Source organism: Rhinatrema bivittatum, chromosome 7 (assembly GCF_901001135.1).
Source record: "Rhinatrema bivittatum chromosome 7, aRhiBiv1.1, whole genome shotgun sequence".
Classification (NCBI taxonomy): Eukaryota; Metazoa; Chordata; class Amphibia; order Gymnophiona; family Rhinatrematidae; genus Rhinatrema; species Rhinatrema bivittatum.
In genome coordinates, this window is record NC_042621.1 from 140,243,231 (window position 1) to 140,269,974 (window position 26,744).

A 26,744-nucleotide genomic window follows, 5' to 3' on the forward strand; every position below is an offset into this window, starting at 1 on the left:
GGAAGTGTATTGGTATTCTAGGGCCTGGTGTAATATGTGTAGTTATCTTTTCATAGATAAGGTTGTTACTGTTTTGAGTGCTGGCAGTTAGGGTTGCTTTGGCATGGATTTACTGATTTGTAATGGGAATTCTGTTTATTCATGGCTTTCTGAGGGCCAGGCCCTCCCCCAGAACACAGTACAAAATATGTAATTCCATAGAAGTTCAAAGGGTCTTTTTTGCAGGATTTTTTGGTTGGCCCCACAGCAGTGCATGTAAATATAATATGCATGTTGTAAGTGATATTTTGCCTCAGAAGCCTGTACTTTTGACTTTTTTTCAAGTAAAATTTGTTATAAATGCATAATTGAATTGTGTATGCGCATATGTGGAGGTTTGCGCAAGGCTTAAGGTTTGTTTAGGTTTCCTAATACCTTTTCCTTGACCATGGGTTCCGTTTGGGGGGGGGCAGGGGGCAGTTTTTAAAAATATAGGGGCCGATGCAATAAAAAGCACGGAAAACGGGTGCTGAAAAGTCAGCGCCTGCTTTCTTAAGATGCGCATGGCACCTGCAAGGGGGGGGAAGCCATCCTATATCCAAATTAGGGGGTCGCGCTAGCAAGGTGGTGCTAGGGTCACTTGCGCAACCCTTAGCACCTCCTTGCTAATGTGGCTGCCGATTATGGTTTCATAAATGCGGCGTCCATTTTCATTAGTGGCAGACGTCCAGTTATGAAAACAGATGCCAAGTTTACCGGCGGTGGTTTTTTTTGTTTTAAAGTACAGAAAAGCAGTTTTTTTTGCTTTTCTGTACTACTTTTACATGCGCTCAGGCTCCAGGCAGGTGTTAATATCTGAGAGCTAAATGTGCATCTGAGACGCACTTTTTTTTTTTAATACTCATTCATTTGCCTGTGATGAGCACTATTGCATTCACTCCGCGTCGGATGCGTGTTAAATAGGCACCAATCCCCCTATTGCATTAGGGGTGGATTAGCAGCTATTTAACCCGCGTGCGAGTGCGGGTTATACAGTGAGCTCGGCTGAGCACACTGTATTGCATTGGACTCAGATTGCTGGAGGGAGCGGGCTTTTTTTTGATGGGCAAGGGACAGAGACTGAATGATGCCGGGCCAGGCCGGGGGGGGGGGGGGGGGGGGGGGGGGGGGGGAAGCACAGTAATTGTTCACACAAGGTTGCAAAAAAGCTAGCACCGGCCCTGCTGGACTATCCAGTATCCAAGGTGATTTTTGCATGTGGAAACTTAAGGTCCAGTTTCCTTGTGGCTGTGACATCTGGATATTGTTCAAAAGCAAATGGGTGGGAAGGATCAGTGGTTCTGAAGGGACGTCCAAAATAAGAGGATGTTCATGACATCCGGTCTTGGATCCAGATCGTTATGCACATGGCTATTGAGAGACCTTTCCATCTTCTCCACAAATTTTGAGGATAGATCTACTGGTGGGGGAGGTATGATTTGGAAGTAGTAGAGACACATCAGAAGGAATTCTTGAACTACTCAGGGACTCCCCTAGGGATGGACTTGTGGATGATGAAGGCGAGAGCAATATTGGTGATAGTGGTGCCAAAGGAGAATGGAGGATGAATATATGTTTCCATCTCCACCTACCAGTATCTTGAGAAAAAGCCAGAGAGGTTAGAAGTAGCTGGGCTCCTGGCATTGCTTTAGGAGGGGATTCTGACAGGGTAGTTTGCATTATGCAAGATTACCAGCAAAAACATTGTGAAAAAAGTTTTCATTATATCACTGTGTTGTTTCAGTGATGACTGTATCTGTTGCAATGGTGACGGTGGTGCCATATCTCCTTCAGGTACTAGTCTGGCCTCTGCATGGACTGCTAAAGCTCTAATGGATGCTAGCAGTACAATGGAGCAAATTGGCTCCGGGCCCTCAAATCCTAACCCTTATGCAAGAAGGTGTGAAACTGGTATCATTCAGCTTGGCGGTGGATATCCTAAGTTGTCTGGTGGAAAGACATTTCTGTTGAAAGGAACAGGGAGCACTGCTCTTAGAATGGTTTGGCTCCACTTCTGGAAAAATTGCTTGCTCTTGGTTCAGGAACCGTGGGAGGATAACGTACGAGTATCCCTATTTCTCAGATCAATGCCTCGAGGAGTGCATTAATGACATAGGGGAGGTTAAAGGAGTTTGAACGCACTTTGGATGCTTCAACAGTCCAATTTTGATAGATTCTGAAGCTCTGCAGCGTAGGGTGTGTGTTCTGGCACCCCATACTTTGTGCATTCTAATGTTCTGTGCCTCGAGTGCTGGGAGAGCCGGCACAGTTTGAGTTAGGTGCTCTAACAGAATATGCTTTGGGCAGTCCGCACCTTGCTTTGACCGGCTCAAAGCATTAGATGATATATTCTGCTGTCACCATGCTTTGGTTGGCTCCCCTTGAAGTGTCAATGCACTTAGCTTCAAGGATTGCTTTGGGCGCATCAAGTGAGCTTCAACTAGTTCTTTTGATGCAGACGCATATTTTGCCTTTTTACAGCGCATCATACAGCTCTATTAGCTGTTTTCATTTATGGACCGATGCAGGCCAAAGTCTCCAGGTCGGTGTTTTAAGGCACCCGTTGCCCATTTCTCTTCCCAATCATATCGCTAAAGTGCTATGAGAGGGTGATGGAGCATAATCATCATGGGTCCAAGGGAGCTCATCTATTTTGGCTGCTCTGGCCCTTTGCGCCCAAGGGAACATTTTGCATCACGCTGGGAAATTTGGTTGGTTATGAGTAGGGCCCAGGAATCAGTAACATAGATCATGGCTATCTGTGACTGACGTAAGTTATTCACATTCACCGGCCTTGAACCCACTCACAGTTGTCTTTTTCTTTGTTGACATTTCTGGATCTCTGTCGCAGAGCTTTTTTTTGTAGCACTGAAAAGTGCTGTTGGTTATGCTGCCGACACACGTAGACAGGAAAAAAAAAAACCCTTGAAAGCTGAAGCGAGTGGAAAAAAAAGTGTTCAGAGTGAGATTGTCCGTGCTTCAGCTCGGACTAAAAAAAAAGACACTGAGACAACACCCGCAGGAAAAGGTTGGTTTGTGGTGTGCCACCTTGGGACATGGCAGTTCCAGAAAGCCTTAGTTGGCAGACCTCAAGGAATTCAAAGGCATATATCCAGAGAACTGAGTTGATCCATGCAATAGAGCTGTTTATCTTATGTATTAGCACAGCCAGCTTATATTTGACTCTCCATTGTATAGGCAAGCAATGGCGTGACAATAATAAAGAAATATAAGCCAACAATCTCATACTACTTAAGATCCTAGCTGTGGCAGTTTATACAATTTTTAATGCTCTGAGGGTGTTAGGTGGAAGGCCTGTATATAAGGAGTTGAAATATTCAATGCCGATAAGGACAAGAGCCTGAAGCACAGTATGGAAGGCATAGGGTTGTAGTAAAGGGTTTAGTCACCCCCTTATTCCTCTGACAACCCAACAGCAACAGGAGTTGTCTCCTTCCCTAATGTCTTACAGCCAGCCTTGGGAATACAGGAAGCTAATTATTGCCAAATGAAAGTTAACATCAAGGCAGAGGACACAAGACACCTTCTCATGTTAAAATGTATAGCGTTGTTATAAATGTAAACCGGAGTGAAGGCCCCCGCCAATACTTCGGTATATAAAAACGTATAAATAAATAAAGTGTGTGCTCATTTTATGCAAAAGACTAAGTATACATTTTTAAGTTTAAACTCCTGATGCATTAACATACTATTAACTTACTATTCAGGAATTACATGCTTTAGCAATGGTGCACTGCATGGCTTTTTAAAAAATGTATATTCCACTTTTCATGATTCTTCAAAACAAATTACATTCAGGTACGGCAATATTTCCCTATCCCTCCATCAGGCCTATAGAAAGAGTGCTACCCCCATGCGAGAGCTCCACTGGCTTCCAAATAATGGTTCAACTACAATTCTACTTTTCAATATGGGGGGGAAAAAGGAATTACCTTGTACAGCCCCTGCTAAAAATCATCAGAATGGCCCTTTCCTAAAAAAGTTTAGACACCCCTGCTTTAGAATACTATAGTGTCATAATACAATACAAATAAATAGGGTACTGGAACGATTTTAAGTCAGTAAATGTTTTCATATTACAAAACCAAAATATTTCAGTGTTACCTAGCCTTTCAACAATGTTTGAAACAATTTTTTAAATATTGGATCCTAGGCTCAGAAGGTGAGCTGCTATGCCTTAGGCTATGAAATAATTCAGACCAAAACCAAACATGTTGATGGTTCCTTGTTTTATCATTTACTTCCTTTGAACACAAACAAGATCTAGATCAATGTGCTTAGAAATAACAGGGAGGAAAAAAAAAAATCAATCTGAGCAAGCTCCGTATCAATTCAGTTATCACTGTGAAGTACAATAAATATCTGCTCATTTAAAAAACAAGTAAAATAAGGGGTATATTTCATACTTGGCTACCATTCGTAAACAAAATTGTGAAGTGCCTCAATATAATCAAAACCTCCTTATCACTTCAGTTTTCTTTTTACAATGCAAATAAAAATACTTAGCTGCCAGAGTTGCAGTGCAAAATCCACTTAATCGCATGCAGGAGCCCGACATGGCTGTGTTTTGAGGTCTTCTTCAGGGGTAAACTTATAAGCAGTCATTTACTGTACTTCAGAACGATCATTGAATCATACTGTTTCGAGAGTCACTGTCTGTGAAGGATTGTTGTGGTAGCTCTGTATCAATGAGAATTGTTTGATAGAGTGCTTATGGGAACACATCTTGCTGCACTATTTGCACATAGGGCTGGGATTGACTAGGAATGCGCATTTTTTTTAAATGCAACAATTTTTTTAAACCAACAATTTTTGAACACCAGTATGAGTGTTGCATTTCTATACATAGCACAAAGAAAATAAGCATGTAGCGACCATGTAAAACCTGGGAGCGATGTTCCAAAATGTATGAGCAATTGCTCATGTGCTCAGCTTAGAGGGAACTATGCTACTAGTACTACTCCTCTATTGATAAACTGACTTGCTATATTCAGGTACCAGCTCATCTTCCATGTTGGTGCGAGACTGACACTCCTACACAAAATGGCAATCTCCCCGATTACTACATTGAAAAATGTTTTCAGGAAATCTTGACGTAGATTGCATGTTAGCACACACAGGGGCAGTTGCAAAAAAAAAAAAAAAAAGTGCGCTGAAAGCAGGTGCTGAGTGTTCAGCACCCGCTTTCCTAATGCAGCACCTGGCACCTCTCCTGCATCCATTTTCCGAACCTGACTGCCAGCATCTGTGTCTGACCTGCCCTAAACTCCCTCCCCCTAAGGGAGGGAGCCTTTCAGAAGGCTGTCCTGAAAGGCGATTGGTCCTTCACTGACAAATGTCAGTGAAAAGGACCAATGGGCAATAAGTGAAGGAGTGAATAAATTAATATTAAGGGCCCGACACTTTAATATTGATTTATTCACTCCTTCTCACCTGCCCTAAGCTCCTTCAGTGGGAGGGAGCTAAGGGCAAGTCAGACACTGTTCACTGTCAACGAGAGAGATTTTTTTTCCTAACTCTTTTGTTCCTCCAACTTAATATCACCATAATATTAATATCGCCATGATGTTAAGTCAGAGGAAGTACAGAAAAGCAGTATTTTCTGCTTTTCTGTACAATTTTCTGAGTGCAAAAATGTGCGTATTGGACGCACATTTTTTTTTTTTGCTTCAGGAGTAAATAACTAATAGCCTTATTCACGTGCATTTGCATGTGATGAGCGCTATTAATTTCCAGGTGCATTGGACGAGCGTTGTGGAGGCACTAATTCCCTTATTGCATAAGGGGATTTGGTTGCACCTTCACAACTCGTGTCCAACTGTGGGTTAAATGGTGCCATTGGCTGAGCGCACTGTATTGCATCGGTCCCACAGTTGGAACTGCTGGCAGAGGAAGTGCTTGCTACAATGGAATGGAGAAATTACTTACCTGATAATTTTGTTTTCCTTAGTGTAGACACATGGACTCAGAACCAATGGGTTATATGCTCCCCTGCTAGCAGATGGAGATAGAGCAAGCTGACGTCACAGTATATATAACCCTGAAGTGACCCCAGCCTGCCAGTATTCTCTTCAAAGCAACTGTGGACTAGCAAAAAAACATGATTAAAAACAGATAACCAGAACTGTACTCAACCAGCCATAAACACTGAACTCATAAGATTCAAGGTACTCCAAGCTAGGGACTGGATGAACACCTACCAGTAATCCCTTGGGACCTATAGCCCCACAGGAGGACACTCATGCGACAGAAGGGCGGGAAGCTCTACACTAAGGAAAACGAAATCATCAGGTAAGTCATTTTTCCATTTCCTAGCATGTAGACAGATGGACTCAGGACCAGTGGGATGTACCAAAGCCAATCCCCAACAGGGTGGGAGGCTGCCCGCGGTCCAGTCAACACCACACGTGCAAAGGCTGCATCCTCCCGAGCCTGCACATCCGGACGATAAAACCTGGAAAAAAAAAAGGGTCTAAGGAGGACCACGTCAAGGCTCGACAGATATTGGTGGGAGACAACAGACTAAGCTCCGCCCATGACACTGCCTGAACCCTAGTGGAATAAGCCCTAACCTGAGTAGGCAATGGCTTTCCAGCATCCACATACAAGGCTATGACCACCTCCTTAATCCAATGAGGTGTGGTAGCCCGTGAAGCCGGAGCGCCCTGCTTACTCCCACCATGGAGAACAAACAGGCGACCTTTCTTTCAAAAAGAGACTTTCAGATACCGCATGACAAGACGCATTACATCCAAAGAGCGCAAAAGGTGAAACTGCTCTGCATGCCTGATCTTATCCAGGGATGGCAGAGACTACCTTGGGCAAGAAGGATGGAACAGTACACAGCTGTAACGCCCCTGGAGTCACCCGAAGAAACAGTTCCTGGCAAGACAAGGCATGCAGCTCAGAAATCCAATGCACAGAACATATAGCCACCAGGAAGTCAGTCTTCAAAAGTCAACAACTGTAAGGAAAGGTTACGCAGTGGTTGGAACACAGGGCCCGCCAAAACATCCAGCGCCAAATTAAGGGTCAAGGGAGGCCTAAGATGCTTCACTCCCTTCAAAAAAAAAAAAAAAAACAAAAACCAGGCCTCATCAGTATGAGACAAGGAAACACCATTTACCAGGCCTCTGAAATAGGCAAGAGCCTCAATCTGCACCTTCAAGGAATTAAGTGCCAAACCTTTTTGCAATCCATCCTGCAAAAAATCCAGCATGAGAGGGATCTTAAATGAACAAGGAAGACCACCCTGCTCCTCACACCAGGCCTCAAAAACACTCTCCAAACCTACACATAAGCCAAGGAAGCAGAGAACTTGTGAGTGGAATAACCATGCTTTAACAGGCGAGCCCTCAAGAACCAAACCATAAGACAGAATCAAGCCAGATCCTCATGAAGAACCAGTCCCTGCTGAAGCAGATCCATGTGCGGCAAAAGACGAAAGGGGGCCTTCACCAAGAGTTGTCGCAAATCTGCATACCACGGATGCCTAGGCCAGTCCGGAATTACCAAGAGTACTAGCCCCCTGTGGCCTTCAATCTTGCGAATTATCCTGCCCAGCAAGGGCCACGAAGGAAAGGCATAAAGCAATTTGTCTTCTGGCCAGAACTGTACGAGCGCGTCTTTTTCCAGGGACCATGGATCTCTCCTGCGACTGTAGAAGCAAGGAACCTTCGCATTTCGAGAAGTTGCCAGCAGGTCTAGGAACAGAAGGCCCCAGCGATCCACAATCAGCTGAAAACGCCTCGGCTGACAACATCCATTCTCCTTGGTCCAGACTCAGTTGAGAAAGTCTGCTCTTACATTGTCTTTTTCTGCAATGTGAGAGGCCGAGATCATCTGCAGATGACCTTCCACCCATCTATTTCCTGCGACACTTGCTGGCTCTAGGTTTTTCCCTGGCGACTGATACAGGCCATAGTCATTATGTCGTCCAACATCACACAAACTGCTCGATTCAGCAACCTGTGGCTGAACTGCAAGCATGCCAGCCATACCGCCGGGCCTCCAGGCGATTGATGTTCCAGTGAGACTCTTTGGCATTCTAGCACCCCTGAGCCGTTAACTCCAGACAGTGAGCCCCCTGCCCCCCCCCCCCCAACCGTGGAGATTCGCATCTGTCTGAGTACTAACCAGGCCGGAGAAGACAAGGGAACTCCCTTTCTCAGATGATCCTCCTGCAACTACCAGTGGAGATGGGAGCAGATGTCCCTCAACAAGCAGAGCTGAACCGCATAATCCTGAGACTGTGGGTTACAACGAATAGCAGAGAGAGCTAAAGAGGTCGCATATGCGCCCATGCCCATGGCACCACTTCCAGGGTAGCTGCCATCAAGCCAAGTACCTGAAGGTAGGACCACGGTGTTCATCAACTGACGCACTTGAGACATCACTCTCTGGATCCGAACTTCTGGTAGGAAAACTCTGTTCTGTCCAGTGTCGAACCAAACCCACACATACTCCAATGACAGGATGGTTGAAGATTGCTCTTTGTCAGGTTCACCACCCAACCAAGCTCCTGCAATAAAAAGATCATCTTGTGTGTCACCAGGCGGCTCTCTTCCTGAGACTTGGCTCGAATCAGCTAGTCGTCCAAACACAGGTGCACCAGGATTCCTTCTTTTTGCAAGGCTACTGCTCCCACCACAATAATCTTGGAAAATATTCTGGGAGAAGTGACTAGATCAAAAGGCAGCTCCCGAAACTGATAATGGTGCCCCAACACCGCAAAGCATAGAAAGCATTGGTGTTGCAATCGGATGGGAATATGAAGGTAAGCCTCTGATAGGTCAGAAATTCCCCTGACCGCACCACCATTATTATAGAGTAAGGTTTCCATTCGAAAATGAGTCACCTTTAAGTGATGGTTGACCCTCTTGAGATCCAAGCTGGTACAAAAGGAGCTCTCCTTCTTGGGCACAACAAAATAAATGAAATATCACCCCATACTCAGATGTGGGCACCGGAACCACAGCCTTTGAAGTGTGAACTCCACTGCCTGCTTCTTCTGCGGGGAGTGGCAAAGGGATATCATGAATACACCCCAAGGAATACTGCAAAGTTCTAGTGCATACTCTTCATGTATCACCTCCAGGACCCACTGGTCCAACATGATCTTGACTAACCTCCGATAAGAGAGAGAGTTATCCCCCTATTGCCTGTTCCGGAAGGTGGGTCAGCAAACCTTCATTGGGAAGCTCCACCACCAGAGCCCAATCCTCTCTTGGGCTGCTGGGGACGAAAAGACAGACCTATCGAAAGGCTGAGTTCGCTGAAAGGTCATCCCCTCTGTAGGGACAAAAACACCTGGAACCCCAGAAACAACCCTTTATACCAAAGGGGCACTGTAACGGTTTCTTATCCTCTGGAAACCTAGGCATTGGAGACTCATCCCACTTACTGGCCAGTTCTTCCAACACACTCCTAAAGAGCAAGCCTTTAAAAGGCATCTTGATAAGATTGGCTTTGAAAGCTGTGTCAGCTGACCAATTTCGCAACCAGAGATGACACCTGGCCATTATCACAAAAGCCACTCGTCTGGCTGAGGTTCAGATCAAATCATATCCTGCATCTGCTAAGAAGGCGGCAGCAGGCTCCATAACCGCTCTGGAATTTCCTCCAGACTCATCAACCTCCTGAGAGAGAAGCAGACAAGATCACGCCACTCTGGCGCAACAGGAGGCAATCTGTAAAGCTCATCGCCACTGCCTCAAAGGCTTGCTTAAGAATAGCCTCAATCCTTCTATCAAGTACATCCTTCAAGGCCGTTCTTCCCTCCAAGGGAACAGATGTCCGCTTAGACAGGGCACATACCAGAGCATCCACTTTGGGAAAATGCAAATGCTCTCTCACAGCCGGATCTAGGGATACAGGCCTTCCAATGTCTGACCCCCTTTAAATTTGCCCGAGTCATCCCATTCCAGATCAATCAATTCCTGGATGGCATCCATCACCAGGAAAAAAACAAGAGGTTTTATGTAAGGAAACCAAAATGGGATTCTTCCTTGGCTCTGACAGAGCATCCAACCAGAAATACCCAGCTGTTTCAATGTCTGGGAAATCAAGGCCGGCAGTTCATCTCTATGAAAGAACCACAACATGGTTTGATACAGTTGCAGCCCTGAAGGAATTTCCTCCATCTTCCAAGGAATCAGGATAAACCTCATCATCAGTGCCATCCGGATTCCTGTTGGAAACACCTGCAGGGAGCAGAGGAGAGCCCCAGCTCTTAAGCATAGGACTGGAAGAGGGAAGAGCCACCGGCTGGACAGAAATGGGAGAAGCGGAGAACTGCGCCTAAAGAAAGGCTTGTAAGCCTTGAAAAAATTCCACCCATGAAAAACCAGCCAGGTCCAGACCAAGCCCAGAAGGAACTGGAGCTGGTCCTACAGAACTGCCCTAGCCAGCGGAGGAGCTAATCAAGGGAGAACCAAGATCTGCGGTCCCTCCAGTCAAAGCCATTTCCAACCCATCATCAGAATGGGAAGAGCCAGGCTTAGCAAAATCTGAGGAAGATAACACTCCCTGAGCTTCTGAGCAAGCCCTAATATGACAGGCAACACAAACAGGAAGACACTTAGGCTTCTTGCTTACCAGCACCATTGCTGCGATAGACGTGCGTCTAACAGCTCGCACTCAAAAACGAAATGCGCCCAAAAAATAAGCACCTAGAAGAAAGCGCAGCAATGTACACGCACAACTTGTATGCCAAGGTAAGCTTGTAAAAAAATTTGTGCGTGTAAAAAGCGCACCCAAAAACAGAGCATACAACGCATGTGCAGAAGCAACACACTGCGCATTCCGACGGCCTATAGAAGACAGCAGATCATGCACAAAAGCACGTGAAAATGGCCACCGCAGCCTACCATGCAGCATGCAAGAAAAAAAGCTTAAGTGCGGGGCCTAGCCCACCGGAGGCCACTCAACCTGCCAGGCTGCCTAGTTCTCCAAATCCAATGGGAGCAGGAACGAACGTCGGCACGACGTGCCAAGAACTGAGACCAGACGAAGTCCTGAAACCCCTCTAAACTGTGTCCGATTCGGATAAAACTTTTATTTATTTATTTTTAAAGCCTTACCCAAGCTCAGCGCTTGCCAGCTGAGTACAGAAACTGTCTCCGGCTGCGGGTGGCGAGGGCATCTGCCGTCAGGGCTGCACTCGGCCTCCTGCACCCACTGCCTTTCAGCTGAACCAGCAGCTAAGTCTACACCGGGAAACCCAGGTTCCGGACCAAGGCCCACCTCTGAGGGACCACAGAAGTCTCCTCAGGAATTCACAAAAGGGGGAGAGAACTTTAGGTGTCACAGTAGGAGAGTGGGGCTATCTTTTCCTCAACTTAGAATTTCAAATTTCTCCTTTCAAAAAGGTCAAACCCCATAGGGAGATATACAGCCACCATCTGCTGGAGACAGAGAATACTGGCAGGTTGGTATCACTGCAGGGTGTATATACTGTGATGTCAGCTTGCTCCATCTCCATCTGCTGGCAGGGGAGCATAAAGCCACTGGTCCCGAGTCCCATCTAATGCTAGGAAATAGTTTTGCTCGGCTAAGATTCATTGCCATGCTTGCTGCCTCACATGTATATGTGGACCCAGATGTATATATGGACAGCAAAACATGGGCTTGTGTTATACACTGACAAATAACTCAATTGGCACTCCTATAAGCAAATGAATAACAAAGCACTTATTTAATTATAAAAGAGCATTTTTCAATCAGAATATAAACCACTTATTCCATAGAGCAATTATAAAAACCATCAATACTAATTAATACTAAAACATTTATTTACAATAAAAAAAAGGATTCCTTTCTTAGAGTTCACAGATCCATTTAGAACTGAAGGCTCATTTAAGGTGGAAACTTGCTATAAAATAGAAATCTTTCCCATCTTCAAACCACTATTATTATTTGAACTAATCAGTGCTAATCCTTGCCAAAAATAACACTTTGCACTGCCAACAGATCAATCTGCTTTCACTGGCCATTTGTCGTCTTACTGCCTTGGTTTAATATATTTCCTTTGATATTAACTAGTAAGGCTGGATGTGATGCTCATCTCAACCTGAAAAAGAAAACAGATTGCATGCTCAGTTGCAGTATTTACCCTATTTTCTTTTTGCCACTTTCTTTCTCAGCCTACAATGTCTGTGAATTTTCTCTTCCGGTAGCTCTGCACCAGCCTAGAAGCTGTGATCTGAGATGCCTGGCCCTTCTCCCAGCATTGAAAGTCATTGAGCCCCTTCTGCCCGGCTCGAAACAGGGCTCGCTCCAGCTCATCCAACTTTGCCACCAATGCAGATGTGTCTTCGTTGTATGCGTTCTGTGAGGAGTCCATGATGCGCCGGAAACGTCCAACAAATGTCTAAGTAAGAGAGGATTTATGTGATTATCTACAAGCAAGACAGTCAAATAACTGCATTCTCCATCTGTTATGGTAATACAGCAGACCAGTTTAACTTCAGATCACTGGGTTATTTTCTGACAACACTGAATAGATCAGAGCTTCCCAATCCTGTCCTGGGGCCCTCACAGGTCAGGTTTGCAGGATATCTACAATGAATATGCATGAGATAAGTTTGCATACCATAGACACTCACAGTATATGCAAGTTTATCTCATGCATATTCATTGTAGATATCCTGCACCTGACCTGTTGTGGGGGCCCCAGGACAGGATTGAGAAGCCCTGAAATAGATGAACCGTTTTTTTTTTTTAACCAAATCAGCAATCGTTCTGACAGTTTTCTTGCCTTGTGTAATTAAGAAAAGCTTTCCTTTATAGTGAGCTATTCCTAAATCTGACTTCAGTGCATGATTGTAGTCACTAGAATGCTGAAAAATGCAGGAATATTGCTTTATTTAAAAGTCTATTTACGTTTATTAATACTAAAGATTAACAACTTATTCTCAAGATCTGCTTTGCCCAGTGACATTCCTCCTTCGGTTGGTCGATTTGTTTTATCTCCTACTGCCTAAAGGTATCTGCTTAGATTTTAAGCTCTTTGAGGCAGGAAATTGTATCTGAAATGTTATACAGTACCCCGATTTGGAATCTGTGTAAATGCTGAAATAAACCAACATTTCATAATAGGTCCAAATGATGCCTTTTAAAGTTAAAGTTAATGTGTGTTACTTAAGAGAACTGGAGTAGAACCATGAAAGCAACCACACCCCTGAGAAAATATCCTGCTTGTCTCCAGAATTTTTACCCATCAACTAAGAATGCCCTTTTAAAAAAAAACAAACAAACAAAAAAAAACCCCCCACATTCAATAGCTGGTTACTTGTGTAATTGGAAAGGGTATGCTAATTGGTAAATTTACCCATCCATTCTGAAACAGGGGAAAAAAATCTAAATAAACCTTTTCTTCCTGCATCAAATATAGTACTTCAGGGAAAGAAGTACTATGCATGTTTAAAAAAATCTGTACATAGTTGTATGCAAACATTTAGCACCCCTGGTCCAATTGAACAGAAGCTGACCTAACCTCTACATAGTACAAAGCTAAAAATGACATCTTTCTGCAATTTTTAATGCAAAATGATTTGCTGATTTTAACTGATTGAAACGAATAAAATAGTGAACATTGCATATATAAAAGTTCCAGTTGAGTCATTACTACTTATTTCGATAAGGTCGAAGGTCCAAAAAAGTGATTAACTTGATAAACCTTCAATTAGTCAGATGAAGACAATTTATTGCTTGGACAAATATTCGACTCTGCTCACCTCTCAGGTTGTGATTGCTGTTCTTTCCACTTTATTTTTAAAGTTTATTTCCAAGTAACAGATAAATACACAATCCAACAGAAGCAAATCCAATAATACAGCTCCAACCATCACAATTAAACAGTAATCAATTTTCTAAGTTTTAACCCCCACCCCAAAATATAACACAAATTATCCCATATTGGAATCAATCCTCAGTTTATAGTACATTTGTTCTAACTTTCAAGGGATCCCAAACCAAACAGAGGTAGAAATAGTATCCATATGTAGAGCTATCAGAAGTTCTATACGATATACTTTCCAGAAACAACTATACAAAGATTAAACAGAGGTGCTTCAGTTCTCTCTTCTTTCAACAACCATGGGTTCCTCTAATTAGCTATCTGAGCATTTGAAAATGAAGACAGACTTGCTATATTTAGGTACTGGCTCATCTTACCCTGCAGTGTGAGACTGACACACACTAGTACACAAAATGGCAACATCTCCAGTTGCTGGATTATAAAATGTTACAGAAAATGAAGTAGACTGCATTTTAGCACACACAGTCGGAACCGGTGGCAGAGGAAGCGTTTGTTACAGTGACATGGACATATTTAGTTTTGCTCTGCTAAGAATCACTGCCATATTTGCTGCCTCTGGTGGTGTACTCTGAGAACATGAAGATGAGGGTCACACACGCCTTTGTCTTTCCTGGACCCAGATGTGAATATGGGCAGAGAAATAGACTTGTGTTATGCACAGTGGCAAATTGTTATTAAGCTGGTACTCCTATAAGCAACTAAACAAAACACTTATTTAATTGCAAAATAACATTTTTCACAATCAGAATATAAACCATTTATTCCACACCACAATTATAAAAAAACATTTACCATTAAAAAGCCATTAAAAAAGTGATTCCTTAGAGCTCACAGATTCATCTATTTAGTTATATTCCACCTTTCAGCCTCTTCAATATGGATTACATTCAGGTGATATATATATTTCTCTGTACCCAAAGGGCTCACAATCGGAGTTTGTACCTGAGGGAATGTTACAAGGAGCAGCAGTGGAATTTGAACCCTGGCTTGTAGCCCACTGCTTTAACTATTAGGCCAAATGTTTCCAAACCTGTCCTGGGAGACCTTAGTCCATCAGGTTTTTCAGGATATCCACAATGAAAATGCATGAGACAGATGACTAATATGGGGCTGTATTATTGCTGGATCTATTAAAAAGGTGCTTTTTGCAAGACATTTTAAGACTGAAGTATCTAGGAATAATTATTATTGCCTATATAAATGCAAATTCAGTGAAGGCAAAAACAGCAAGTTTTTTTTCCTACTTATTGGATAATAGTACAGATTTCTTTTGTATAACTGAATCCTGACTCCTGCAGGAGAACACTTATTGAATCAAATGTGTCCTGGGGTACGCTTGGATTCATCATGCTTGTTGCTATCAGTAGAGTAGTAGTGGAGTTGTTTTGATTCATTAAAAAAAAAAAAAAAAAAAAGGCTGTTGTATAGTGTGGCTCCATCACTATGCTGGTGAACCATGAGGGACTAGGTCTTAGGTTAAGCCAACGTGCCCTCCAGATATTAAGACCAAGTTTTTAGATTTTGTTATTGCCTTCAGTTTAAAATATACAGGCCTTATGATATTAGATGATTTTAACAACCATATGGATAATTTAGTGAATTCCTATGCATGACTGTTTAACTGTCTTAGAAGCCTGTGATTTGATTCAAGTAATTAATGTTCCTTCCCACTGATTGGGTCACACTTGATTTGCTGATGTTGGAGGGACATAATGCCAATCTTACTGTTGACAATGCTGGATGGTTTGATTCAATTTTATATAAACAGATGTATGCCTGTGAGGACAAGGGCTAGAATAAGTCACATATTGATATAAAGAGTTTCTCACAGAAATGGGCTAATTCTACTTTACAAGTTATTACATACTCAATTAGTGACTTAGTGCCTTTACATTAAAAGAGAAATTACTTACCTGATAATTTTGTTTTCCTTAGTGTAGACAGATGGACTCAGGACCAATGGGTATAGTGTACTCCTGATAGCAGTTGGAGATGGATCAGATTTCAATCTGACGTCAGCCCTAGTACCTATACCTCTGCAGAAGTGCAGCTCTTCAGTATTCTCCTCAAAAAGCATTGTGGATATAAGTATGACTGAATAATTTGAATAACTTTATTAACTTTATAACTTGGTTAACTTGATTAATTTGAACTGGTTGAATTGGCTATAGCTGGAGACCACCAGTGCCCTCAACCTAGAAACGTCGATACCCAATAGGATGGGTGTCCTAGATGAAGGAAAGTATAGCTTACCCGTGAATCACTCACTCCCGGGGATGTCCCCCTAGAATTCCATGAGTAACGGCAGCTGTGGGTGGGATGCTGAGTCCATCTGTCTACACTAAGGAAAACGAAATTATCAGGTAAGTAATTTCTCCATTTCCTAGCATGTAACAGATGGACTCAGGACCTTTGGAATGTATAAAAGCTACTCCCGAAGCGGATGGGAGGCTGCCCGTGACCCACTTAGTACTGCCCTTGCAAATGCTGTGTCCTCTCGAGCCTGAACATCCAGACGGTAAAACCTGGAGAAGGTGTGGATGGAGGACCATGTCGCCGCCCTGCTCTCGGCAGGTGACAGCATCTTGGTTTCCCTCCCAGGACACTGCCTGGGCTCTAGTAGAATGGGCCTTGACTTGTAAAGGCGGTGGTTTGCCTGCTTCTATGTAGGCCGCCTTGATGACTTCTTTGATCCAGGGGGCTATGGTTGCTCGCGAGGCCGCTTCCCCTTGCTTCTTCCCATTGTGAAGGATGAATAGATGGTCCGTCTTACGTACGGATTCCGACCTTTCCAGGTATCTGACTAGGAGTCTGCCGACATTGAGATGGCGTAGACTTCAAGCCTCTTCCGAATTCTTATGCTCATCTGGCGATGGTAGCAAGATGGTTTGGTTGAGATGGAAGTGAGACACCACTTTGGGGATGAACGACAGAACTGTGCGTAACTGGATGGTTCCCGGGGTGAGTCTGAGGAACAGTTCTCGGCAGGACAGTGCTTGTAGCTCGGATATACGACTGGCTGAACAGACTGCCAGCAGAAAGGCTGTCTTCAATGTTAATAGTCGGAGAGACAGGCTGCAGAGAGGTTTGAAGGAGGTTACTGCTAGGAAATCTAGGACCAGGTTGAGGTTCCAAAGAGGCACCAGCCACTTTAAGGGGTGGTCGGATGTGCTTGACTCCTTTCAGGAAGCGGGAGACATCCGGGTGAGAGGCTATGCTGCCGCTCTCGCTCTTGGTTTCGTAGCATGACAATGCGGCCACCTGTACCTCGATGGAGTTGAGGGACAATCCCTTCTGTAGGCCGTTCTGCAGGAATTCCAAAATCGCAGGAATTTTGCCTGAGCGTGGTATGATGTTGTGGTCCTCGCACCAGGCTTTGAATACTCTACAAATCCTTATGTATTTTAGGGATGTGGAGAACTTGCGTGCTCGGAGTAGGGTGTCAATTACTGCCCCCGAGTATCTGCTCCTCCTTAGGTGAGTCCTCTCAATGGCCAGACCATAAGAGATTTGTCTTCTGGCTGCCATGGCGGATGAGACACCTCCAGCTACTGTGCGTACCAGATCTGAAGCGGCGTCCGTAAGCAATGATACAGCTGGTTCCAGGGCCTCCCCAGGAGTGTTGTTCCTAGTCTGTGCTAAGCAGGCGCGTGTCACCACAGCACAGCAGGCCGCGATCTGTAAAGACATAGCGGAGACGTCAAAGGACTATTTGAGGATAGATTCCAGACGTCTGTCGAGCATCCTTGAGTGCTGCTCCTCCCTCCATGGGATAGTAATGCGCTTCGAGACCGCGCAGACCATGGCATCCACTTTCGGACATGCCAGGAGATCTTTGGCAGCTGGGTCCAGAGGGTACATGGCTGCCAGGGTCCAGCCCCCTTTGAATGTCGTTTCTGGGGCATCCCATTCCAGGTCAATTAGTTGCTGGACGGCTTGTAATAGTGGGAAATGGCGGAAGGTCTGACGGAGTCCCTCTAATAGTGGGTTCGTCTTAGGTTCCCCTGAGGCACTTGTGCCCAGGATGGCAAGCTCTTTTAAGCTGTGTGTGACCAGGTCTGGAAGCTTGTCCTTGGTGAAGAAGCGTCTCATGGTTCGATGGGGTTCTGTCCCCGGGAGTTCCCCTTCCTCCAGGGGTTCTGACTCCTCATCTGAGATGTCCGTGTCCCCAAAGATGGGGCTTCTAGGCGGTGGGATCACTTCCCTGGGCATAGAGGGTCCCGGCATGTTGAGATCCTCTGGTGGAGCCTGTGGCTGCATTATAGGAGGCCCCGGTTGCATGTGGACGAAGGTATGCAGACCTTTGAAGAATTCCAACCAGGAAATAGATGCTGGGTCTAGACTAGGGGGCGCCGTGTCCCTGGGGAGCCCCATTTGAGGGGGGTCCCGCTGTATAATGCTAGGTCCGGCGTACTGCTCGAGAGGCTGGGGTCCGGTACCGGCTGGGGAGGGCCATGAGTTGGGTCCCCTAGGGCTTCTTCGCACGTATACACAGGGCCATGGCCTCATGCTGTGCAGCTCTAATGTGGCACCCTGGGCAAAGGCCCTGAGCTTTGAGTTTATTTTCAGGTGGTGCCATGTCTTGTGCGCGTACAATACAGTTGTGCGCTCCAGTGTGCGAAGTTGCGCGCGTAGGTTTGGTGCGCGTGTGCAGGGAGATGTGTGCGCTGTTGTGCACACAGTTCGAAATTATGCACCCGGCACAGTAAGCGCGTGGCTATGCGCCCGGTACTTGTGCGTGCGACATTGTGCGCACAAGGTATTTGTGCGCATGGATCGAAACGGCGGACAGGGCAGCGAACAGAGCCAAAATGGTGACGGTGACTACGCGGACAATATGGCGACCACCTCGGAGGGTCTCCACGTGGGAGGGGCCTCGGATCTGACCGGGGTCTAGCCCTGCTAGGGCAGATCAACCCGGTGGCACTAGTCCCGGCTGGCGACTTGTGCATCTCCTCGAGCTTCGGAGACTGAGACTTTTAAATAGATTTCTACCTTACCTTGTTTCGGCGCTTCCCGGTTTCATTCCGGATGGTCTCCAGCTGCGGGGGGGGGGGGGGGGGGGGGGGGGGGGGGGGGGGAAGAGGGAAAATACCTTCACCGCCGCGCTCGAGGTTGCACCCGCTGCCTCTCAGCCTCACCAGATGTTGGGGGCTAGGTCCCCGCCGAGGGTCAGCCGCCGGACTGAGACTTACTTCCGAGGGATCACAGAAATCACCTTGGGAAATCTCAACTGGGGGAGGGACCCAACAGGTGTCACCGCAGGAGAGCGGGGCTCATCTATAGAGGTAAGATTTCTTCTTAATTTGGTTTTCTTTGGTAAAATGACTAACACTGTGCTAGCGTGCATAGAGTCCCTAACTGCTATGGAGACGGAAAATACTGAAGAGCTGCACTTCCTGCAGGGGTATATGTACTAGGGCTGATGTCAGACTGAAATCTGATCCGTCTCCAACTGCTATCAGGAGTACATTATACCCATTGGTCCTGAGTCCATCTGCTACACGCTAGGAAAACAATAAATTGAAATCTGTTAACATTGTAAAACTATCATTTAAAGAGCTGTCGTGATCATAGATCAAAGGTGCCGCGGATTTCAAATAATGAATTATAAAAGGAAGTTAAGACATGCTTAACAGTCAAAAAAACCCACAAGTGCCAGAGATAATTACAATAGATTACACTGAATTTATACAAAAACATTTTGAAATTGCACAGACAACTGTATGTCAAACATCTAGATAATTCATTAAATCATCCTTTAGAATTATTTGCTCTAATGTCTTAACTCAACCTGTGAATTCTTCTGATGAAACTGTCATGCCCGATTGTGAAGAATTTATAAAATACTGTGAGCAAAAAATACTTGATCTGCAGCTTCAGCTAAAGACTGTTTGTCCAAATATTGACACTATTATGACTACTGGTTTAAAAAGATCAGCAAATTGAGTTGCATTTGAATAGGTTGCCTGATCTGAGGTAGAGCAAATATCAGGGCTTAGAGGTTCCTATTTCTCTTTTGATATTTGCCCAGGTTGGATTTTTTGCCACTTAAATGCTGCTTTTCCTGGAGATTCTTACGAAGTTAGTGAAGCTGTCTTTACGAGGTAGTCACATTCTAGGCTTTAAAATGTGCCATTGTGTGGCCTGTTCTCAAGAAAGGGGCTAAGGATTCTTCTGATCCAGCTGGGTTTCAGCCAATTTTCAACTTGCCCTTTTTGAGTTAAATCTTTGAAATGGCAGTTTTACTTCAGTTGCCCAATTGCTTAGATAAAAACAACATGTTGGATATCTGTCAAGCTGGGTTTAGACAAAATAATAGTACTGAAACATTACTGCTCTCTATTTATGAACTACTGCTGCATCATCTTGATAAAGGGCAAACATGTATAGTGTGCCTCAATATCACAGCTGCTTTCCAAACAGTTAGCCATGCATTGCTGCTGGATATGCTCTCTCTGTTTACCTTCTCGCAAGCAACAAGTCAGGGTCGCAGGACATACTTCAGGCAGGCTGGTATCCAATAAACTCTGCAAGGTTCTATTATTTTCCCCACTCTTTATAAATAAATATGCAGCCTTAATTTTCTGCAATTTCTAATTAGAGGTTACAATTTAAGATGTATGCTGTCAACATACAGATTACCTGTTATTGTCCATAACCTTGCTTTTTCTACTGCCACCTTGTTGAACTGCTTGCATGATTGTACATGCCTAGTTAGCTAAAAATTCCCACTCTTTAAATATTATCTCTGAATATATGGTCTCAATAAAAGAAAAACTTGCACAAAGGAAACTATCAATGAACCCCCAAAAAACTGAATTAATTTGGCTGAGCTGAAGCCCACCAGGTATTGACCTCGGAAATTGCCAGCTAATCAAGTGAGAGAGATCTTGGAGTTCAAATTGATGAAAATTTAACAATGAAAACTCACATCAGCAAACTAATCAAATCCAGTTTCTACAAGTTGCGAATCCTGAGCAAACTGAAACCTCTACTAAACACTACAGATTTCAGAACAGTATTAGAATCTCTAATATTCTCAAACCTTGACTATTATAATTCCCTACTGCTGGGTCTCCCAACTAGTCACTTAAAACCTCTGCAACTACTGCAAAATACTGCAGCTAGACTATGGTCGGGAAACAGGAAATACGACATCACCCCTACTCTGATCGCCCTGCATTGGCACCCTGTACAATCAAGAATAATTTACAAAAAGTACGTACAATATTCAATGACATTAATCAGAATAAAAGATCTAATGGGAATAATATTTAAGCCACATATTCTCCCACAAACGCTCAGATCGCAAAACAAAGGCCTCTTAGAAATCCTGAACACAAGAAACTCATTTAACACAAATGAGAGAGAGAGCGCTCGATATCAGTTACTGGCCCAAAACTATGGAACTCCATGCCAGAGGACCAACGAACAACAACAGACTTTAAAGCAAAACCTGGCTATTCAAAAATGCCCACTGTGACAGAAACCTCCAATTCGCCATAAACCAGTTATCCAAAATATGTCCTGAACAATAACCCCCCCCATAATCCTAACCCCCTTTAACCCTTTTATTCTACCCTATATTGTATCTGCCTTGAAGGGCACCCTTGCCTCAATTCAATTAATTGTAAAGGCACATTTGACGCATCTTTTCTCTGCTACTTTACAGGCAGCTGGTGGAGATCTGATTCCAGTACCTCAGAAAATGATTGTGCAATGTTTTTAAATTTACCTGAGTTTCTTTTCTTTTACTCCTCTCGATAATAAAATTCTGTAATTGTAAGAAGACTGCCTAAGTTGTTCTTTAAGAAAAACAGGATTAACAATTCTTACCTTCTTTTGGTTTATAAAGTGGTTTGCAATGGGAACCTTGCTTTTTGCTAGATGTTTTACATTCCTATCATCCCTCCCAGTATCAGCAGTTATTAATTGTTCCATCTGCTAAAGCTGCAAAATTAACTTCTACATGAGGGTTTTCAATGATTGGCTCTGCCTCTTGACATGCTCTTCCTTTGCAATTACATGTTATTCCAGATACGAAGGAATTTCATAAACAAAACATAATCAAAAGCCTCTTGGAAAAGATAAACAATACTTGATATTTGTTTTATGACCTTGTCTTAATATATACCTTCTATGATATGTTATGAAGAATTGTGATTTTTGTTCTGTGCTTAGAATGACTATGGCTGCAATAAGAGGATTATACATTTTAAATAAAAATAAATACAAGAGATAAAATCTGCATGCTATGGAGGCAGTGCTTGCAAATTCATCTCATGCATATTCATTGTGGATATCCTAAAAACCAGACTGGCTGGGGATCCTCCAGGACAGGTTTGGGAACCACTGCACTCCAAGGATCTATTAGGATGTTAGCTAGTTATAAAATGGCTTTGCCACCCTCAAACCACAATTATTTGAGCTGATCAGTAGTAACGACTCAACTGGAACGGTATCCAAACCTTTGCGCTTCAGTTTTATTTTCTTCAATCTGTTAAAAATCAGAAAATACATTTTCCATTAAAAATCCCAAAGATGTTTAACTAGTTTTGTACTAGAATGGGGTTCTATCAGCTTTTGTTTCCTTAGATAATCAGTTTGACCAAACTTTTGCATGCAACTGTAATTTATAGTGAAGGGTGGAGGAATAATACGCAGGGGTGAGGTCCATGAGAGATGAGGGGGAGAACACAGAAATCGGTCCATGTGAAAAGGGGGGAGGTGAAGATGACAAGGTGAGAGGGCACTGAAAAGAGAGGTAAAGGGAGAAGAACAAGGGATAAAAGCCCCCCTCGCGGATGGGGGGGGAGGGGGGTAGAGAAAGAAGATAGATAATGCAGACAGAGAGGCGAGAGGTCACAGAGCGGCAGAGAAAGATGAGAGGGGCCTTGAAGGCTGGGCAAGAAGATAGCACAGGGGTAAGAGATCACTCTGGTGGAGGAGGCAAGACAATAGCAGGGGATAAAAGGCCCATGAAGGGAGATGTAGGAAAATACATGAGGTTAAGAGGAACTGAAGAGAAGGGTGTGCATGGGGGAGGGGTAAAATAAGGACGTGCTAAAGGTGAAGGAAAGAATGGATGAAATAATAGAGCGGCGAGAGAACACCCATGGTGGGGGAGGAGAAGATGATAGAGGTGAGAGGCCCCTAAGGGGGAAGGATGAACACAGAGGGGTGAAATGCTCAGAGGGAGAAAGACAGAGGAGTGAGAGGAAACAGGGTGCGAGACTAAATGGTCAGTTTTCCAAATGAAGAAAAGTCATTAGTGGAGTATCACAGGAATTTGTACTGTGCTGTTTTACATATTCATTAATGATCTGGAAAAACTGAGCAAGAGAAGTGATCAAATGTGCAGATGACAAAATTTATTCAAAGTTGTCAAAACAGCAGTGGATTTTGAGAAACTGCAGAAGGACCTTGCAAGGCTAGGAGACTGGACATCTGAATGGCAGATGAAACGTAATGTGGAAAAGTAATCCCAAGGACAGGTACATAATGCTGGGTTCCATATCAGGAGTCACAACCCAGGAAATAGACCTTGGATTTCATGTGGACAAAAAAGCAAATAGAATAATAGGAATGATCCAAAAAGGAATGGAGAACAAAATGGAAAATATCACATTGCCTCCATTTCATTCATGGTGTGTCCGCACCTCGAATATAGTGAGCAGTTTTAGTCACCCAATCTCAAAAAGAATATAGTGGAACTAGAGAAGATGCAGAAAGCAATAAAAACGATAAATGGGATGGAACACAGCTGCCCTATCATGAAAGCCTACACGAGACAGGATTCTTCAGAGAGGACAAGATAGAAGTTTATTAAAGGAGTAGAATGTTACAGGTAAATAAGGGATGGTTTAACCTTTCAGAAAATACTAAAACAGGGGGGAACACCATGAAACTAACAACCAATAGATTTAAAATAAGTCATCACAAGTACTTTTTCACTCAACACACAACCAAGCTATGGAATCTGTTGGTCAAGGTAACTAGCATAGCAGGGTTATTTAAGAGAGGTTTGGACAAGTTCCTTGAGAAAAAGTCCATAAAACATTCCCTGTACGTACCAGGATCAGTCCAGGACACCTGGGTTGTGACTCCGCACCAGTAGATGGAGACAGACTAAAACTTGTGGGCGGAGCCTTATATGCCCCTGTGCCAGTCACAGCCCCTCAGTCTTACTCTGTCTCCAGTAGATGGTGCAGGTCCGGTCACAGCCCTGCCTGACCTGATTCTGGTGGTTAGTCAGGTTTGAATTTTGAGTTAGTTTTTGTTAGGCCTAGTTGTTTTATGACCAATTTGGGGTTTGTTTTTTAATCCTTAGTCCCGGGTGCCCTGCCTCCCAGGGGAGTTGAGAGGTCCTGAGGGGACTACCCTCCCCCGGTTGAGGCCGCTGCCAGGGTCGAGGACCCGGCTGGGCTAGTGGCAGCGTCAGAGGTGACACCGGGGAGCCCGGTTCACTCACCCCTGCAGGACTAGGGCTCCAGGACCCGGGACAGCGGCCAGCGTCAGCGTTTAAAAAAAAAAAAAAAAAAAAAGTTTCCTGTTTTATTTTGTTGCGGCCGGCTCTCCGTTGCTTCGGCGTCGCTACTCCTTCGTTTTTCACGCGGGGGGGCGCTGCTGGCAGGGGGGAAGGTCGCCGAATTAGTTTTTATTAATTTTGACGCGCGCCTCAGTTTTTTTCTTCCCGCGTTCGTCGGCATGCCGCGCGGTTCTTCCTGCAAGCCCGCGGATCGGCGCGCGCGCGTTTGTCCCGGGAGGGCCTCTGCTCGGCCTGCGTCCTGGGCGGTGAAGGAACGTCCGGGGCATCGCGAGGGGCTCGGGCCCAGAGCGCGCGTTCACCGCCGCGAGGGGTAGGCCAATTAGATAGGCCTCAGGACATTTTCCCGCTCAGCGCGGGAGTGGCGGCCATTTTGGGCCACCGGCAGGGAATTCACGCGGACCGCGGCGGGCAAGTCGGCTCTACCTCCCGCGTTTTCCCCGCAGCGGGGCACGGCGGGAGGGGTCGTCGCGGAGGGGCTTCCGGGGCAGATTCTTCTGACTCGGGGTCGTTTTCGGAGGATTTCGCGGTTTTGCTGCGCAAGGTACTTAAGTACAAGCGTAGCAAGCGCTCCCGAGGGGGGAGGCTCTGAGGAGGGCCCCCACCAGGCCCCACCGAGAAAGCGCAAGGCAAAGAAAAGAAAAAAAAAAAAAAAAAAAACATACCGCGGTGCGCGCCCAGGTTCCCTCGCGAGGGAAACGGCGGCCCCGGGGCGTACCCCAGGAGGCAGATTCAGAAGATTCCTCCACGGCGGATACTGATGATCCCGAAGAGTCCCCGAGGGGGGCCGAGGCGTCGGGGGCGGATGATTCCGCCCAGCCCGGGAAAAGGTACACAGGCAGCGGACGGGGATGTCCCCAAGGTAGTCCGCCTGTTCCGCAGAGAGGAACTGTCGCCACTCATCCCGGCCATCCTCCAGGAGCTGGGGATAGAGGCTCCACCCGTGGTGGTCCGCCAGGAGGCCAATATGGATCCAGTTCTGCGAGGTCTCACGGGACCGGCGGTGGCTTTTCATTTTCATTTTTCTTCGGATATCTTGTTCCGGGAGTGGGATACCCCGGAGTTAGGGTTGAAAGTCAGCAAGGCCATGGACAAGCTCCACCCCGCTCCCGGAGGAGGCGCTGGAACTTCTTCGACTTCCAAAGGTGGATTCAGCGGTCTCCGCGGTGACGAAAAGGTCCACTATCCCGGTCACGGGGGCGACGGCCCTTCGGGATCTACAAGACAGGAAGCTCGAGGTGCAGCTCAAGAAGATATTTGAGGTATCCGCCCTAGGGGTGCGGGCCGCAATCTGCACTAACTTCGCCAGGCAAGCTAGTTTACGCTGGGCCCAAGTCCTTCAGGCGAATGCGGGCCTGTCTGCGGAAGAGACGTCTCAGGCTGTTAGATTGGAGGTGGCAATAGCTTATGGAGCTGATGCCCTCCACGACCTTCTGCGCACTTCGGCTAGGTCCATGGTGGCAGCAGTTTCAGCGCGCCGTCTCCTGTGGCTGCGCAACTGGGCAGCAGATGGCTCTTCCAAGGCCCACCTGGGTTCGTTACCTTTCAAGGGAAAGTTGTTGTTCGGTAAGGAGTTGGATGATTTGATGATTTCTCTGGGAGAGAACAGGGCATTCAAGCTGCCCGAGGATAGGGCCAGAGCGCGGTCCTCTTTTCCGGCCTGGTCCCGATACCGGGGGCCCAGGAAATCGCGCCCTCAAAGATCCGCCGGACCTTCGTATAGGCCATCTTCTTCCCGGAACACTCAGTGGCAGCAGTCCTTTCGTGGGAAACGTTACGGGAGGCAAGGAGGAGCCCCGTCGGGTGCAGGGGCCAAGCCCTCCCAATGAAGTCCGGCCGGTCCACCCCTCGTCGCGCCCGCAGCACGCCGTTCCAAATGTAGGGGCGCGATTAACCTTATTCCTTGAGAAGTGGACCAGGGTGACGTCGGATCAATGGGTCCTCGACGTGATCAGCCACGGCTACGAGTTAGACTTGCTCGCATCCCAGCGGACAAATTCCTGGTCTCGCCCTGCAAGGCCTCCGGGAAGAGGGCGGCGGTGTTGGACACCATCCGTCGGCTGGAAAGCTTGGGGGCCATATCCCCCGTCCCTGTCGATCAGCGCGGCACGGGCCGTTACTCCATTTACTTCGTGGTTCCCAAGAAGGACGGCTCTTCAAGACCAATTCTGGACCTGAAAGGAGTAAACAGATGTCTTCGCGTTCCCCACTTCAGAATGGAAACGATTCGGTCAGTTATCGCTTCGGTGCGTCCGGGCGAATTTCTGGCTTCTCTGGATCTCACGGAGGCGTACCTTCACGTGGGCATTCAGCCATCGTGCCAGCAGTTTCTGAGGT

The 26,744-nt window shown here is 45.6% G+C and overlaps 1 protein-coding gene across 1 annotated transcript in view; it reads right to left on the minus strand.

The window, feature by feature from the left end:
• Positions 1–11,707: 11,707 nt before the first annotated feature.
• Positions 11,708–26,744, minus strand: part of GINS3 (GINS complex subunit 3) — a 32,431-nt gene continuing 17,394 nt past the window's right edge. The window contains exon 3 of the mRNA XM_029609250.1: positions 11,708–12,409. Within this exon, the coding sequence (XP_029465110.1) occupies positions 12,179–12,409 (231 nt within the window). The 3' untranslated portion in view covers positions 11,708–12,178. The remainder of the gene's footprint in view (positions 12,410–26,744) is intronic.